Below are 20,040 nucleotides of genomic sequence, written 5' to 3'. Positions count from 1 at the left end.
CGTAGTTATATTTTACGTCTAATTCTCAAAAGCAACTCAATTTATTAAGGCTTGTAAGACAAAAAAAAAATAACAAATCTAACATGCGATAATTTAATCGCTAATGATAAATTTTTAAATAAAATTTAAATTTACAACGAATTAATCATTAATCTATCAATTTAAAAAATACTATAAAAAATATTCCCTTACTAATGAAAACAACATTAAAGATATCATCATATGTGTATAGTGTATACCAATAAGTCTACATAATACATCCATAATTTATGACATAATTCTTCATATATTTATCCTAAATCTTGAATCTAAAATCACTTAATTGAAGAATAAATAATAATAATAATAATAATAATAATAATAATAATTTATTATGGTACTTGATTATTTACATGAATAACTAAATTTTTTTTACAATATTTCTTGATTCGTCAAATTAAAAACTATCACGATATAAATTAAAATTTTATTTAAAAATTTAATTTTAACTAATAAATTATAAAATATATAAAAAATGTTGGAATTTCCAACATTTATTCAATCAAAGATAAACTAACCATTCAACCAACCATATTAATTATCAACAATTAAACTTTGATAGGTACAAGAAATAATGGTTGGGCCTTATGCAAGGTAATTCCATAACTATAACTCATATCTATATCTTCTGGATTCATCTCATTAGCAACCTTCCAATTAAAGTGATACAAAAGTGATGCCAACATAAAATTCAAGGTCCTTGAAGCCAAAGGTAATCCAGGGCAAATTCTTCTTCCAGAACCAAATGGAATCAACTCAAAATTTTTGCCCTTAAAATCAATTTCACTATCCAAAAATCTCTCAGGTTCAAATGAATTAGGGTTAGCCCAAACCCTTGAGTCTTTTCCAATAGACCACACATTAATTAGGATTTGTGCACTTTTGGGAACAGTGAAGCCTCCTAACTCTACGTCATCATTTGCTTTGTGGGGTACTAGAAATGGTGCTGGTGGATGAAGCCTCAAAGTTTCTTTCACAATTGCATTAAGGTATGGCAGCTTTGAGATATGTGACTCTTCAACTTCTCCATTTTTTCCAAGTGATTCTTCAAGTTCTTCTCTAACTTTAAGCAATTTTTTTGGACTATGTATTAACTCTGCCATTGCCCATTCTAATGTGCTTGATGTTGTGTCTATTGAAGCAACAAATAAATCCTAATATAACATCAATAAATTAAAAGGGTTAATTCATGAAGTTCACCAAATTATTATTTCCAGGGTAAGGTGAGCTTTAATTTGTGGTTAAAAATTAGTAACACATGTTCTAGTAACAAAAATTGCTAATATATTTGTTGTTGTTAAATTTTGGAAAACTCATATTTATCAAATATTCCTTTATAAATTAAAAAACAAGGGTATCAAACTATCAATAGTCAATACCTACCTTTAGAATTTTCCTAACAATACTAAGGTGAACATTTTCGGTTAACAAAAAATTAAAGACTTTAAACATTTCTATCTTATTAATCTTCATAAATACCCAATTACTAGCAAAATTCATGCTTTTATAATTAAATCACGATTATTAAATATAATTAAAATACCGGTATATTAATATACTTTTATAAAAATAAAATAAAATAAGGGTGCCAGAAACAAATACCATGCAAGGGGGAAATTGAATTGATATGCATATGATTCCAAAATTATTGATGACACATACACCGTTTGAGAATTAAGTTTGATCCTGACAATCTGACATGTGGATTTTAAGTCTAGCATTGTCATTCAACAACAGCAAGGCATCCAAAGTAATTAAATAATAAATGAAGCCTTTTCTGGTTAGATGATGTTATCAAACTTCAATGATAAATAGATAAATAAATAAATTAGTTAACATATATTTTAAAAACACATATTTATAAGATTATTATTAGAAATTTTTAAAAAAAAATTATTTTAATAAATACATAATAAATATATTAAAATTTTAAATTTTATATTTTTTATAATTTTTTTTAATTTATAATTTTAACAATTGTCTGAAAAATCAATTGATAAAACATGTGCTTTAACCTTCAATTGAGATCATGAATGGGTTTACTTAAGATACCTACCATAAAAAAATACAGCAAATACCTATATACCTATTTTGATAAGAACAATGCTAGGAGAAGTAACTTTTTTAATAATATTAGTCAATTAATTTTTTTAAAAATTATTTTATTTATTTTAAATTTTAAATCATAAATTCTTAATTTTATATCCTAAATTATAAATCTTTAACCTTAAATTATTCGTATTAACTAACTAAAAATTAATTTCTATAATTTTTCTTTTCGTAAAAAGTTTGGTGTCCAATTTTAATACCAAAAATATCATTTTTGTTAACATTCCTTTATAACCTTCATATATCACAAACTAAATAAATACCACTTTATAAACTAAGGTTATTGTGAAAATTGATACACGTTTAACTTTTGTACATAATTTTAATTAATTGAATAATTCCTATATATTAACCTAAATAAAAGGTTTATTCTTTAATTTGTGACAAATAAAAGAGGATGAATTGAAATATATATATATATATATATATATATATATATATATATATATGGTATGAAAATTTAATTAAAATACTCACCATCAATAAAGACACAACATCATGGCGATTCAATTGAGAACTCTCTTCATTGACAAGATCCAAAAGGGAATCCAATGCATCATTGCACTCTCTAGAATCAATTTTTGAATCCCTCATGTGAATTCTTTCTTCCATGGCACCATCAAAAACTGCATACAACGTTGCATAGCGATCTTTTGTTCTTGCACGTGCACTATGTGAACCAAGAAACCCTAATAAAGGGAAAAAATCTCCCAAACAAGGCCTTGAAGATTCTTCAGTCAAACCAAACACTATATCCTTGAACACTTTAAACTTCTCATCATTATCATAATAATGAACAAAATCCTTAGAAATAAAAGTGTTTGATATTATATTTAGTATTGTTTTAAAAATAGCCTCACCAATATCTAAAGCTTCACCTTTTTTACAACATTGGTGCAAAAAATTTACCAAGTCTTGAAACTTTCTCTTCCTTAGGATTTGTGTGGAGTCAAGTTGTTGGGGTGAGAATATTCTTGTTGCACAAGCTCTTCTAAGGAGTCTCCATTTGGTTGATGAAGGTAAGAATATAATTGAGTTCTTGTTGCAATGATCCTCAATTGTTGACAAAAAGGTATAAGGGATTGTTCTATTAGATAAGATGATATCATTTTTTTGGAGTGCTTCTTTGGCTATTTGTGGAGAAGAAATCACTATGGAGGTAAGGGTGCCTAATTTTAGGGTAATTATAGGTCCATAAGTTTTAGAGAGGTTGATGAATGATTCAAGAGAATTAGAACTATTAAGAAGATCTAAGATGTTTCCAATGATGGGATATGGTTTAGGACCTGGTGGAAGCTTTGAATATTTAGAGGTTTGGATGAAGGAGAAGAAAAGGGTTGAGATAATAAAGAATAAGATGAGTAGTAGTAGTGTAAGGTAATCCATGTTTGTGATTTCCAATGGTGGCTTCTACTTCCCCCATAGTCCTTTAATTTGCATAAATATATATAGGGAAATATATTTTTAATTTTTGTCACTTCATTCACTATTCACAGAGATATTTTTGGTACAATTAAAATTCATTGAATTGTTATCTAGTTAACTTATTGAGCCAACTACTCTACTTTCATAAATAGCAAACAAATTAATTAAAGCTATATATGATCTTTATAATTTTATAGAGCCTATTTTAATATCATTTAACGTTTAATTTACAAAAAAAATTACATTTAGTAACAATTTTTTAATAATAATAATAATAATATAATCATATTTAACTTATATTTTTTTATTATAATAATTATATATTTATCGTTATTACTATATATGTCATAATGATAATTATATATTGTTTGTAGTCACTAAAAAAATATTTATCATTAATTATATATATAATTGTGGCTAAAATCTTTTAACGATAAAGAATATATATAACACCCTTATATCTAATTACAAATAAATATATTAGTGATTATTTTTATTACAATTAAAAACAAAATAAATAACTACTAAAAATAAATTTTTTAATAATATTTTATATAAAAATAAACAATAATAATTATAAATATTTTTTAAAAACTTTTTAATTTCTTCTACTCCCCACATAAAATCGGTAGATAATAACATATATATATTCTGGTGATTAAAAGAGAGGTGGTCAACAATAATGATTAAAGTCTAATTAAGGAGTTGACTAACAAATAGATAAATGACACTTGTTAAAGAAAACTATAAATACAGGCGTGTAATTAAAAATGGATGGAGATTAAGGTAAGATGATTTTTTCGGTAACCGTACATTAAGTCATTCACTAATATAATTTACACATTTTTTTCATATTTCAGTGTTATCATATATTAAAACATTCACTAATATAATTTACAAATTTTTTTTTCATATTAGAATGACAAATCATCTTTTTAAAACTAAATAAATTAATTCTTGCACAATCGTCCCCACAACCCTGATGTGGAAAGAACAGATTACAATCTTTTGCTAATTTTGAGTGGTCCTGCTTTTCACACTTATAAAACCAAAAATCTCATAGACAATTAATTAATACACTCAAAGCACTATCACAATCACCGTCACTAATTATATGAGCGGCTCTGTTTTTATCCCTGATGACACACACCCTTCACGCTGACAACCACCGCCGCCACACCTCTCACAATTGCAGATCTCCAACGAGGATAAGGACCTCACTGCTCCTTTCTGTAACCCCCAATTTCCACGTATAATGATGATTACTGTCCATATTCCTCTCTTCAAGTAAGTCCGATGAAAGAATTGCACGTCGAAAAGTTTAATTATTTTATTAGTCTTTATAATTTTATAAAATTTTTAATTAAATTTTTATATTTTTTTAATTGAGTCTCTGTTTTAAATATATTTTTTAATTAAATTTTTATATTTTTTTATTTAAATCTCTACATTATTTTTTTTTTAATTGAGATTTTATATAATTAAGTTAATTACTATTAGAATTAGAGGAACCTAATTATAAAAAAGTTTTAATACCAAGACTCAATAAAAAATATATATAAAAATTTAATTAAAAATTTTGTAAAACTATAACAATTAACAGAATAATTAAACCGCCGTAGAAACTCACTTCTCTGCCCTTTGATATTTAGGTACCAATCTTTTCACCTATCGATTTAGGAGTTTTATGATTTCATCGATATGTCTTTACTAATTTTTCTATTTTCAATTTTTAGAATTTAATAATTTATCCACATCATAAAATGTTTAATTACATTAACTTTAATATTAAAGTATTTTTATTGTCATTAATTAGAGGTATTACACACATTGGATATTGATTAGTAGTCTTTGGATTGTTATTTATACCCAACAAAATATATATTTAGATACTAATAATTTTATGACTATAAATTATAAATTTTATGTAGTTACTTTTTTTTCCCATCAAATATAGAATTATGTATGTTTGGCCATTCATTGTTTATACGAAAATGAAATAGAAATATTTAGTAACAAAAAAAATTTAGCAAAATTTATCTTATTTAGTATTTATTAAATATTACATAATACTTAATAAATATTAGATAAGACAAATTCTAACCTTTTTTTTTATCTTTTTGACATTAATAGAAATGAAAATTGTTTTATCATTGACTTTTATTATTTAACTTATAATAAAAATAATAACAAAAATATTTTATAATAAAAAAATTAACCAAAAATAATCAAAACTTATCTTAATTATTTGATAAAAATTAATAAATATTAAATAAAATACATTTTGATTATTTAATTTTTTTTTCTCCCTACATTTCCGAAATAATAATTATTCTTATCATTGTTGTTACTATTACTATGCACCCGAAATATATGATAGAACAATCCATTAGCTAGCGATAAATCTTTAAATAGAGTTCGAATCTGTGATAAATTAGTCTTTGATCTGTTGGATACCGTGAAAAACTAAAAAAAATTTAAATCCTCTAAATTTTAAATTTTTTATGATTATATTTGACTTATGTGATGGTAGATTGAGCTAACATTTAAAATACATGATAAAATTATTAATAATAAAAAATTTTAAATTTTTTAAATAAATATAAAATAAATATATTAAAAAGTTATTTTTTATATTTTTAATAAATATTTTAATTTAAAATATTAACATATATTTTTAAAACGCATAATAACTAAACTCTTATTATTAATATTGAAACCCTATTATTCGTTAATACTTAATAAAAAAAGTGTTAGATGACACAATAAATAGATTAAAAATTTAAAATTTTCATTTTTTTAACAAAAATTTGTAATTGCTATATTCTACTCGTTTAAAGACTCTAGAAAAACTAACAATGAATAAATTGAACAAAATTTTACATTCAAATAAATTATGGTGTTGCTAAATATCTCTAACAAAATACATTTGTACCGTCACGTCTATTTTAGTGGGTGGTATAGGTCTTTTCTTAATTACTGATGCTATTTTAAGTGGATTTAAAGATTTTGTGTTTTTAGAATATATATTAAAATTATAAATTAAAAAATTATTAAAAATATAAAAAATTTAAATTTTGAATATATTTATTAAAAATATTTAAAATATTCTATTAATAATAATTTTATCATATATGGTCTCAAAATACATAATAGATAGATTCTTTTAAGATTATGTTTGACTTATTAAAATGGCAGAGTGTTCAAATCAAAGTTATCAGTACCATTATTATTAATATTCAAATTTTATTATTTATTTGGAATTCAACTCCTCTAAAATTATATTGTCATTAAAAAAAATATAAAATATATAATATAATAAGTATAACTAAATCCCTAACCAAATAAATCCGGCCTAATTATCTCTAAATTTAAATTGGTTGGGAATTTATTTGTCTCTATTCTTTAAATAATGTCTTTTTAATTTTTTTATTATATTAATATTTTTTTTAATAAATTATTGAATATACGGTATGATAAGTATAAACTAATTAATAAATGATTCAAATTTAAAAATATCATCATTTATTATAAAACTAAATAAATAATTTTCAAATATAATTTTTAAATATATAAATAATAAATATTAAAATTCGGTTAATACATTAATAATAGTAGTCCTATGATATACTATTAGTATTATAATTTAGATAATTTTTATAATAAAATAAAAACTAATAAACACATTATTTGATGTATAATAAAAAAAATTTGAGTAATAACAAATTTAATTTGTTTTTATTTTTTATACTAAATTAATAATTCTATTTGATATCTTTACACTAAAATACACTATGAATAGACTACTAATAATAAATAAAATAAAGAATAATATATATATATATATATATTATGAAACTATTTATAAACTCAATAAACTCAAAGCATCAATAATATTATTAATCTATTAATAATATTTTGAGTAATTAAAATATATGTAAATTTAATTAAATTTTAGTAAATTTAAAATTTTAGTTAATCTATATTATTTTTACATTGATAATTTTTTTCATTAATCTGTACTTTATGAGAATATGTATTATTAATAGATTAATAATATTATTTATTATGTTTTATTTTATTTAGTATTAATAATCTACTCATAATATATTTTAATACAAAGATATCAAATAGAATTATTAATTTAATTTAAAAATAAAAAAAATTAAATTAGTTGTTACTCAAAAAAATTTACTATATATTAATATATTTATTAGTTTTTATTTTATTATAAAAATTATTTAAATCATAATATTAATTGTATATCATAAGATTATTATTATTAATATATTAATTATATTTTAATATTTATTATTTATATATTTAAAAATTATATTTAAAAATTATTTATTTAATTTTATAATAAATAATATTTTTAAATTTAAATAATTTATTAATTAATTTATACTTATTATATTATATATTCAATAATTTGGTCAATCTTCTTGAATGTTGAAAGCAACATTTCATCACGTGCCATAATATGGATTCTAGAGTTTTTGTGTTTAAAAAAGATGTTAAGAAAACATTACGAAAAATAAAAAATAATCTAGTTATACATTTAAATTCTTTTGACAATCAAATTTAATTAAGTTGACTCAAATTTAACAAAAATAATTTTCATTACACCAGCGATCAGTATATATACACATACTTCACTATCACAAATATATCATTTTTCGTTTTTGCGTTTCTTTTTCTTCTTTGTTTTATTCTTTCTTTCTCTTCGCATTCCTTCTTTTTCGTATTCCTCCTTCTTCTTTGCATTTTTTCTTCTTCTTTATCACGTTCCTTCTTCTTGTTCTTGTTCGCGTATTTGTTCTTAATCATTGTTCTTTTATTGCTGTTGTATGTTGTTGCATTTTTTCTTTTTCTCTTTAACTTAATTGAGATTCATATGAATTCAGAAATTAATTCGATATGTTTTGTTGATGATTGAGTCTTTTTTATTGTTTGTTCAAAACTGAATTAATTACGGATTATTTGTGTGTTAATTGAGGTTTACCTGATACTGCTGATAAGTATTGATTAAATTTTTTATTCCTCAAGTAATTTTAGTTCATTTTTTAATTTAATTGATGTTCATTTGGATTCAGAAGTGAATTGGATGTGTTTTTGTTGATGATTGAGTATTTTTTACTACTTATTCAAAACTGAACTAATTTCGATTCATTTGTGTGTTAATTGAGGTTCACTTGGTGCTACTATTAAATATTGACCAAGTTCATTTTTTAGTTTATTTGATGTTCATTTGTATCCAAAGAATTCGATGTACTTTTATTGATGATGGAGTCCTTTTGACTGCTTGTTCAAAATTGAACTAATTGAATAGAATGGAGTAGTGGAATCTAATGCAATTGAATAAAGTGATAATGAATAATTTCATTATTCTTTGCTAAAAATTTGGTCAATACTTATCAGTAGCGTCAAATAGATTTCAGTTAACACACAAATGGTGGTACAAAAAAAAATCAGAATCAATAAAAATATTAGTAAAATATTAGTGTTGTTGGTAATGACGATAACGAAAGAAAAAAAAAACGGAAAAAAAAGGCATATAATTTAAAAAATCATTATAACAACTTAATTAGATTTGATTAAATATTTTATTTAGATATAGAGATTTATTCAATAAAAAATATATATGTTATGTGGTTCCAAAAATTATGAAATTAATGTTAACCTAATCGGTAAAGTTCCCTATTATTTCAGATTTTTCTCTTTTTTAATGTGAATTTTATATAAATTTATTTTATTTTATACTAAATTATTTTCTTGAATGATAAGGATCAAATTTTCTGTTTTTTTAATCATAGAAATTCAATCACTATATTACAAAATCACTTATTCGAAATATTTAAACGGTTAAGTAAAAATATATAAATTTCTATATATATAACCATTTAGATCCAAAAACCAAAACTAAGGTCTAAACCTCTAATTAGGTGTCTATTATATCAATTTGTTTTTGCTTTTGGTTTGGACAAAAAACCGAACCATGTGTGCCCAACCGAACCATGTGTGCCCAACCTAGAACTGTTTCGATAGACATGTAACCACCCTAGCTAGCATACAAACAAATATTTTATTTTATTCCTTTTTTTTAAAAATGAATGGCATATCCTTAAAAGAAAGATTTTAATAACAAGGTTTTGAGAAATGTTTTAGTTAGTGATTTATTGGACTACTCGGTTTAATAGTAGTTCAATTGAAAAAATTATTTTAAAATAAAAAATAAATAAATTATAAATAATTATTCTAAAATATAATTATAGTCTAATATAAATTTTAAAATATTTTTTAAATTTAAAAACACTACATGAAATATTATCAACCAAAATCATATAATTTTATCAAAATATAAATTCAAAAGTTAAATAGTAAAAAAATATCTAAATATTAAATATCAATATGAAAATTTGTTTTTTCATTCTATGAATTCTGCCTCCATTAAAAACTTGAGACAAAATAAACATTGATACTATAATTTTCTATTCACTACTTGTAGAGCAACAAATTTTTAAATTAAATTGTTTTTTTTCGTAAATTAAAAGAACCTTATAACTGACTATCGTTAGAACTAGGAGGATTAGGATTAGTAGTATATATCATTTGAAATAGGAGAATTGACAAGTAAATTATTATTCACAGAGTAATTGCTTCTTGATTAATACTATCATCCATAACTGAAATCAATAAATTATTCACAAAGTTAAAAACAGTAGATCAAATAATTATCCATAAGACCATAACTGAAATCAATAAGGCAGCACCACAATGAAAAATAGCAGCTCTCATCAACTCAATCAAAAACACCATTATCAATAACACAACAAACTAAACAGAGTAAAAAATAAAGAACAATTAGCAACAAAATTTAAAAATAGCAATAAATAATCACCCTAAGTCCTAAAATCAATAAATCTATCAACAAAAATTCAAAAATAGTAGACTCAAAAATTAAAAATCAGCAGCAACATAATAAATTCATTTTTAGCAATAATTTAACAATACCACAAAATCAATGATTTTACATTGAAAAATAACTAATCAGATGTTTAGAATAAATTAACAGAACATAAAAGAAAAAAATAAAAAATACTGTAAGCAGTGCTACTAACCTTTAACGGAGAACAATACGACAAAGAGATGACGGCGAATAGCAAGACGACGGTGAAGCGACGGCGAGCAACTTGAAGCTTCGAATAGAGAAGTCATGGATGGATGGATGACGTGTCGAGCTAGAACAAAATCTGGGTTTTGATTTTTGAACTTTGAAGAGAAATGGCTTTGCTTTCCCTTTCTTTGCTGTGTTGAGTGACACTCACTAAGGAGGGGTGGGTTTGGAGGGAGAGAGGCGTGACTCGGGTGGGATGGTTTTTTTTTTTAAATTAAGCAAAATTGCATCGTTTCTAAAGGATAGGCCGGTTTCTGATCTAGTCTAATTGGTCAATTTTTGAAATTGATTGATTCAACAATTTTTAGACAATTTTTACAATTTTAGACATCAAATTAAACTATTTTATCGTTGATTTTTAATTAGACTGATTTATTCGGTCTGTTTAATTCAATTTTTAGAACCATATTTAATAACTAGTAGCAGTTTCTATAATTCAAATAATATTGCAATAGTGGAAATACCGCAATATTAATGAAGCTTTATCTGTTATATCTAAAAACATGTGAACTCGCCAGATCTCTAATGCATCATTAAAGCTTGTGAATTAATAAATGACAAACTACATGTAATGAAATGGACTTTGAGATGTGATTTGTTGATTTAGGTATAAAATAAGTAGTGATGACATACAAATATTTTTGTAATAAAGTCTAATTAAGTTAACACAAATTTTAAAAAATATATATATACGCATATATGTTATTGTTTTTTTTTTACGTATTTTTGCACGTAGCAAAATTTTTTTGTATTATATGTAAAAATTTATGTGAACAAAAATTTTATTGATATAGCATATAAATTTTTATACATAATACAAATATTTTTATTCATAATATATCAATTTTTGCATATAATACAAAATTTTTTATCACGAATGTAATTTATTAGTTGGGTGATTAAATATTCTAAACATGTAGTCCCTAAAAATTGTTGTGCTCTAATATTTTATAATAATGCTCTATGATAGTTGAATAATAGATATTTATGAGTCGTTAATTGAATTGTAGCATCGATCATAGTCATCAGAAAGATGGCTATGAAATAAAATTTTTGTTAAGGGCTGAGAAAAGACAGAAACATAGCGAGAGGGAAGGAGATCGTCAGGACAACGGCGCTACTTGTGTCGACGGCAACAATGATGCTTTGGAGGACGGTAACAGCACAATGTCAAAGAGAATGAGACATTCGATAAAATGGTGATGCTTGGAAGACGTCACGATGATGAAGGAATGGAAAGAAGTGAAAGCCATTACAGAGAGATTTAGAGTACTTGATTTGGAGAACGAAACTTTTCAATTTTTCCTTTTTTATTTGGGAAAGAATGATTTGGAAAAAATAGGCTCTAGTTATTAATATTTAAGAAATTATATAATTATCTATTTTAAATAGTAACTTTATTATAAAATGGTTCTATTATGGTTAAGATATTAACTCTAATTAAATTAAAATAATTCAAGTTATAAGTATAGTTAGTTATCCGATTAAAATAACATTTAATTAAAAATTAACACATTATAAAGAATTAATTATATATTATTTTAGGAAAAATTAGGTAGAATTCACCCATTAATATTCATCTTGTATATATATATTAACATATGGGATTTGTTAAGGTAACCATTTTTATATAAAGATACTGATACCTTAATTTGATCTAATTAATAGGTTAAGATTCACTTTCAATTTATTTTTAAGGTTTAGTTATTCAGTCGGTCATTCAAAAAAAGAAAAAGAAAAAATAGGATGTATAAAAAAAATGATGGATTAACCTTTTCTTTGTCAAAAGGGAAGGAGTCAAAAAAATGTAAACCAAAATACCAAATCTATCAAAGTAGATTAATTTTTTTTTTCATTCCCAAAGAAGTGCATCTTTTATCCGATTTTTTTTCCATAATAGTAAGGGACAACAGGATTATTGAAACAAATACACCAATAACTTTTAATATAAGAAGTTGAGTAGGCGGATTGGTGTGAATGCAGAAGAAAAATCGAATTTTTAATTAAGTCCCTATATATATTTTTTTAATTAGATTCCTATATTTTTTTCTTTTTAATTAGGTTCTTATACCATATCAGATTTTGTAACTAAGTCCCTACCATAATAAACACGTTAGAATTAACAAAATATTCTGTTAAACACTTAAACTATAGAAAATATTCTGTCTAGTGTTAGGTATATTCGTTTTGTTTAACAAAATATTTTGTTAATTCTAACATTTATGTCACAGTAGGAATTTAATTATAAAATTTGATTCGATATAGGGATTCAATTAAAAAAAACATAAAAATTTAGTTTAAAATTCAATAAACTATAAGGACCGACCAAATAATTAAACCTATTTTTAATTAACAAGTCATGATACAATTTCTAACCTACATACACCATAAGAATAATATCTTGAAATTATATAGGGAACTGTGGTAATCCCCCGTAACATTATAGGTTCCAAGATACAAATAAATGTCTAAAATATTTGTTTATTGAATTTTAAGTTTAAGTATGAAGTAATATTTATGTCGAATGGTTTGCTCACTCATCTGTTTAAATAAATATTGAAAATTTGACGGTCAAATACGAGTTAAACTTTAAAATGGTCTTTGAGATTGGCGTTTTGCACTAAAATCGTCCCTGAGATTCTAATTGCACCAATTACGTCCCTGAGATTGAAAAAAATGCACCATATTAATCCCTGACCTATTTTTCATTAATGACATGATGACATGGCATGATGACGTGGACTGTAAGTGACACGTGTCACTTCATGATTTGACCACGTGTAATAGTATGATGATGTTGTGACCAGTGACACGTGGTATGCTGACGTGGATGGTTGTGCCACGTGTCACAATGTTATTTGGCCACGTGTCCGGTTGTGCCACGTGTCGCAACAGTATTCGTCCACATGTCATCCATAATGCCATCGTTGTATATGCACCAAATTAGTCCCTCACTTTGCACTAATTGACTCATTTTAGTCCCTGAAATTGAATGTCGTGTACCAAACTAGTCCCTTCACCAATTTTTTTCTCATTTTTCCAAATTTAAAATTTTAATATCTTGGATACACTAATTTCAATTCTATTTTTTCATATATCATTTAAATACAAGTACTTTTATAAAAAATATTAAGATTTTAGTTTTAATTATATAATTTTTTTAATAATTTAACATTGGTAAATTTTGTAATATATAAGTATGTTATTATAAAAAAATAATTATATGATTGATTAGACACATTTTTTTTCATAAAAAAACATGTGTTTTTAACAAGAAATTAATCATTAAAATAAACATTTTTTTCTTATGAAATACACATTTTCGTTATATATAAATGAGCTAAATTGAAGAAACTTCAAACACCCTCACTACCACCTTTGACCTCTGTAGTCTAGACGAAAGAGGTCGGAGATGGTAATGAGGAAACTTGAAATGCCTTCATGTCAACTCCAAGACGGCAGCTATTAGAGGTATCTGCAAGAAAAAAATATTTTATAAAAGTACTGAAAGAGGTCGGAGATGGTAATGAAGGTGTTTGAAAAGCCTTCACGTCAACTCCAAGTCGGAGATTAGGGTATTTTGCAAGAGAAAAAATATTTTATAAAAACACTTTTATTTGAAGAACATGTGAAAAAATAGAATTGAAATTAATACATTTAAAAATATTGAGAATTTTGAATTTATAGAAAAAATGAGAAAAAATTGGTGAAGGGACTAGTTTGGTGCACGACATTCAATTTCAAGGACTAAAATGAGTCACGTAATGCAAAGTGAGGGACTAATTTGGTGCATATACAACAATGGCATAATGGATGACACATGGACGAATACTGCTGCGACACGTGACACAACCGGACACGTGGCCAAATAACATTGTGACACATGGCATAACCATCCACGCTAGTATGCCACGTGTCACTGGTCACCACATCATCATACCATTACATGTGGCCAAATCATGAAGTGACACGTGTCACTTATAGTCCACGTCATCATGTCATGTCATCACGTCGTTAATGGAAAATAGGTCAGGGACTAATATGGTGCATTTTTTCAATCTCAGGGACGTAAGTGGTGCAATTGGAATCTCAGGGACGATTTTAGTGTAAAACGCCAATCTCAGGGACTATTTTGGGGTTTAACTCGTCAAATACCATGGAAGAATAAAATATGAAGAATATTAATGTTTACTAAATGGGTTAAGTACGATCTTGGTCCATAACGTAGAGGCTAAAAATTTATTTCGTCCCCGGCCTTTTTTTTGCCTACAAAATGATTTCGAAAGTTCCAGTTTGTTTTAAAATCGTCATTTGCACCAAAAAATAAATTTTAAAGACAATTTTGTCCTTAGTGGTTTCTTTCCCTTCATGTCATCCTCGCCAAATCATTTCACCTTCCTCAAGTAAGTCAGTCTTTGAGAAAACAATTGGTCTCTGAAATGTTTGTGTCAAACCCTACGAAAGCGTTCCTACGAGAACGGTCTAGGCTAGTGGTTGAAGACCTTCCGTTATTGGTAGTTCGAGCGAGGTTGTGTTGCTGCATTAGTCAATTGCCTTCGTTGCTGCAGATAACCCTTTTTGAGGTAAGCTTGCTATCCATGCAATGTTGCCTTCGTTGATGCATCTAACTGGTGTAGGGTTTAATCTAGGCTGCGCGAACCTCTGTATAATTCTAGGGTTTGTGCTTATTGTTTTTGTTTTTCTTGTTATTTTGTTTAGTAATGTAATGTGTTGACTAATAGGATTGTTTGAGTAGAAGATGATACTCTTTAACATGAGGGTGCATTATGGGGGTGCATTCGGATATGAAAATGGTGTCTGACAAACCCCGTTTTGACGGTTTATCTTGTATTGATTTTTAAGAGGTTTTATCACCTTTTACCCACATTTATCCAATGAAGTAGCATGGTTTTGTATATTCTCCTTTTAATTGTGCTTAAGAGTGAAAACATGCTTTTTAGGACTTAAAATAGCTAAATCTAATTCTCCTTGATTCCACTAGATGCCTTGATATGTTTGTTAGTGATTTCAGATTGAAAAGGCTAGGAATGGATCAAAGAAGTGAAGAGGAAAGCATGCAAAGTGGAGAAATCATGAAAAGTCAAAGAAGTTGAAATCGCCCATGGACGCGCGCGCGCACCTGGCGCTTGCGCGCACCTGCGAATTACCCCATGGACGCGTACGCGTGCTGTGCGCGTACGCGTCGGTGCCATTTTATGATTTTTTAATGAAAACGTGACCAACGAATTCTGAAGGGTTGTGGGGCCCAATTGCAACCAACTTTGGCGCCAAAGATGCTATTTAAAGCCAAGGATTGAAGAGCAAAGGGGATTCCCACTCATTAGTTCATTACACACACATTAGGATTAGTTAGAAGTAGTTTCTAGAGAGAGAAGCTCTCACTTCTCTCTAGAATTAGGATTAGGATTAGGTTTAGTTCTTAGATTTAGATTTAGATTCATCTTCTTCTACCTCTCTCTTTTCAATTCCTTGTTGTTAGATTCATCTTCTTCTACTCTTTTGTTGTAATTTCCTTTATGTTGTTCTTACATTTTGTTGTAGATCTAGTATTGTTCTTTCTACATTCTTTCAATTCAATAAGAGGTAATTCATAATAATTGTTCTTCTTTGCTTTTCCATTGTTGATCTCTTATTTTTGTAGTTGTAGATTCCTTTAATTCTTGCATTTAATAATGTTTACTTCTATTGCACTTTATGTGTTTGTTGAAATGCCTCTTCTAGATATAGTGTAGATTTTGTTCCTCTTGGCCTAGGTAGAGTAATTAGTGACACTTGAGTTATCTAATTCCTTTGTTGATTGATAATTGGAGAGATTGCTAATTGGTTTGGAGTGCACTAAAGCTAGTCTTTCCTTGGGAGTTGGCTAGGACTTGTGGCTCAAGTCAATTCATCTACTTGACTTTCCTTTATTTAGTAAGGGTTAACTAAGTGGTAGCAATGAACAATTCTCATCACAATTGAGAAGGATAACTAGGATATGACTTCTAATTTTCATACCTTGCCAAGAGCCTTTTATAGTTGTTAGTTTATTTTCATTGCCATTTACTTTTCATGCTTCTTATCCAAAACCCCAAAACACATTTCTAACCAATAACAAGGCACTTTATTGTAATTCCTAGGGAGAACGACCCGAGGTTTAAATACTTCGGTTTATAGATTTTAGGGGTTTGTACTTGTGACAAACAAATTTTTGTATGAGAGGATTATTGTTGGTTTAGAGACTATACTTTACAACGAGATTTCATTAGTGAATTTCTAAACCGTCAAAAATCCAATCGTCAGTGTCTTCAAGTATTTGAAGGGTCAAGCTACAGTCATCGAAGGCATTGACGGTGATCGGTGGTCTGTGTTTGAGGCATACGAAGAGTTGAGGCAGTTTGAATACTTGAAGTCTCCCATCACAGCATTATGGTATAAAGATTCAAACGCGGATGATTTTGAGAGTAACTTGAAGTTGTTGAAAGGTGACTCAGATGCAATTGAGATGTGCAACATAGTCGAGTTTAGGGGTTTTGTTGATTTGTTTGTGGTGCATGAAGTTGGGGATGCCGATGGGTTTCCGGAAGTTGGTTATATTGACGTGGGGGGAGATGCTGGAGGCGTCGAAAGTGAAGAATATAATGGTGGTGGTCTTGAGATAGTGGTTTTTGGAGGAGGTCAAGAGAAGACTGATGCTATTGGCGATGCGATTGAAACCGAATGTCAAAATAAGGGTGTTGGAGTAGAGCGAGGCCAGGAAGGACAGATTGGAGGAGGTGACCATGAAACTAATGGTGAAGACAGTGATGACCCAACTTCACTGACAGTGAGGAGGAGTATGACTATGATAGTGGATTTGATGAAGAAAAATCTGTGCCAATGGACTCTACTGCGGACAAGGGTAAGAGGGTTGTGACAAGTGACTTAGAGGATGAGGAAGCAACAGACAGTGATGACTTGGAGAACGATTATATGATTGGAGGACATGACTTGGGGGCAGATGATGCAGAGGAGAATGCTGATTATGAGGGGTTGAGGTTTTCAGTCCATAAACCTGAAAAAGATATGAGAAACTACAAATAGAAGGTGGAAACACTTTATGAATCTAGCCAAGAATTTAAGGACATGATGGCAGCCTATGCAGTTCAGACAGCTAGTAATATTAAGTTTAAGAAGTGTGACTTGGTAAGGGTCCAGGCTGTTTGTCAAAAAGATTGTCCCTTTTGGCTATATGCACACAAGGTTGGAGAGGAATCAACATGGCAACTAAGAAGCATGAATTTGCAGCATACCTGCATGCAGACACACAAGGTTAGAATAATGCACTCTCAATGGCTAGGCAACCAGATTAAAAAGAAAGTGAAATCCAATCCAAGAATCAAGATAAAGGATCTAGTGGTAAAGGTTTACAAAACGTGGAATATGATAGTGACTAAGGCAATGGCAGCAAAAACCAAGCAAGAGACATTGAGCCAAATCCAGGGTGCATTTAAGGAGTAGTATAAGAGAATTAATGATTACTGTGGTGAGCTGCTAAGAACAAATCCAAGATCATCAGTGTACCTGAAAGTGATTCGATCCCCGGATTTTGCTCAGGAGAGATAGAATCCAAGTTTGTTAAATTACTGTGTCTTTCAAAGATTGTATGTCTGCTTTGATGCATGCAAGAAAAGTTTTCAGTACTGTAAACCGCTTATTGGCTTGGACAGATGCTTCTTAAAAACTCCTCAAGGAGGACAACTGTTGTCTGCAATTGGAAGAGACCCAAGTGACCATATTCTTCCAATTGCTTATGTAGTTGTGGAAGTCGAGACAAAGGACTCCTGGGTCTGGTTTCTGCGTCATCTTGTCGAGAATTTGGGTCTAGAGAAAATTGAAAAATGGATGTTTATGTCTGATCAGCAGAAGGTAATGTTACATTTTACACTAAGCTTGTGCTTAAACAAATTCAAGTTGTGCTTAATGAAACAATGATTTATGTACTAATCAAATGCATGCTCACCTTCATGTTATAGGGTTTATTGTCGGCTTTTGAAGAGGTCATTCCAGGGGTGGACAACAGATTTTGCGTCAGGCATCTCTATAACAATTTCAGGAAGAAATTTTTGGGTTTGGAGCTGAAGAACAGAATGTGGAGGTGTGCTAAGGCAAGTCATTGAAAGGGTTGGGAGAAGGAAATGAAATGTCTGCGAGCTGTCAATGAACAGCATTCCATCTAGGTTTTGGTCCTTTCCAAGTTTACTTTTCATTCAAAATGTGACACCCTTGTTAATAATATGAGTGAAAGTTTCAATGCTGTCATAGTAGAGGCAAGAGAAAAACCTAGTGTTACCATGTTAGAGGATATTAGGGTGTACTGATAACTAGATGGGCTGCCAATAGAGATAGAATTTAGAATTATTAGAAAAACATTATGCCAATAATTAGGAAGAAATTGGAGAAACGGGAAAGCTTAGCTAGGGACTGGAGGCCATACTGGTCAGTTGCTAGTAAATATGAGGTTATGTGTAGATTAGATAAATTTGTTGTGGATCTGGATGCTATTGAGTGTTCTTGCAGGAAGTGGCAGATGAATGGCATTCCATGTCCTCATGCCATCAGCTTCAAAGGACTTGATTTGGAATCCTATGTGGATGATTCCTATAAGAAGGATGCTTACCTGAAGTGCTACCAGGAGGTGATACACCTTGTTAATAGACCGAATTTACGGGAGAGAACTCAGTATGATGATGTCATGCCACCTCCCTATAGGAGGCCAAGTCACAGACCTATAAAGAAGAAGAAGTGAGGGCCTGTAGATGAGGAGAACAAAAGCCAGAATCACCTATCCGGAGGGGTCAAATTCAAAGATGCTCCAACTGTAGTATAGTGGGACACAAGAAGAAGGGATGCACAAAGCCAAAAAGGAGGGTATGTAACATTATGTTCTTTACTTCATATTATGCTTTCTATTTATTTCACTACTTGGTTATGTATCTATCTCTTCTTTCTTTCTGCATAGTTGCCATTTCTTTGATAGGCCCAAACCTCAATACAACAAGCAAGGAAAGCTCCAAAAAGAGGGAAGAATGATACACCAAACTGGCCCCCGGTCAAACAATCGGATAGGGAGGAAGACAAAGACTTCAACATCACTATCCAACCTTCCAGCAATTCAACTTAAGAAACCATCTTCAAAGCCCAAGAAACCGGCAGCTCAGCCCAAGAAACCAACACGTCAGCCCAAGAATGTATCCACTCAGCCCAACATCCAAGCCCAGCCCATTCCGAAAGCACCTTCAACCTAATCA

General features: G+C 28.3%; 1 protein-coding gene across 1 annotated transcript; it reads right to left on the bottom strand.

Moving 5' to 3' along the window:
- Positions 1-553: 553 nt before the first annotated feature.
- On the bottom strand, positions 554-3,584 carry LOC112754135 (geraniol 8-hydroxylase). The gene is made up of 2 exons (XM_025801724.2): positions 2,626-3,584; positions 554-1,193 (listed from the first exon to the last, which is right to left on the bottom strand). Exons 1-2 carry the CDS (start codon positions 3,532-3,534, stop codon positions 588-590), a joined length of 1,515 nt encoding a protein of 504 aa, XP_025657509.1. The 5' UTR covers positions 3,535-3,584; the 3' UTR covers positions 554-587.
- Positions 3,585-20,040: the final 16,456 nt, after the last annotated feature.

Source organism: Arachis hypogaea, chromosome 2 (assembly GCF_003086295.3).
Source record: "Arachis hypogaea cultivar Tifrunner chromosome 2, arahy.Tifrunner.gnm2.J5K5, whole genome shotgun sequence".
NCBI classification, from domain to species: domain Eukaryota; kingdom Viridiplantae; phylum Streptophyta; class Magnoliopsida; order Fabales; family Fabaceae; genus Arachis; species Arachis hypogaea.
The sequence above is the reverse complement of the archived record's forward strand: the minus strand, read 5'-3'. Positions and strand labels throughout refer to the sequence as shown.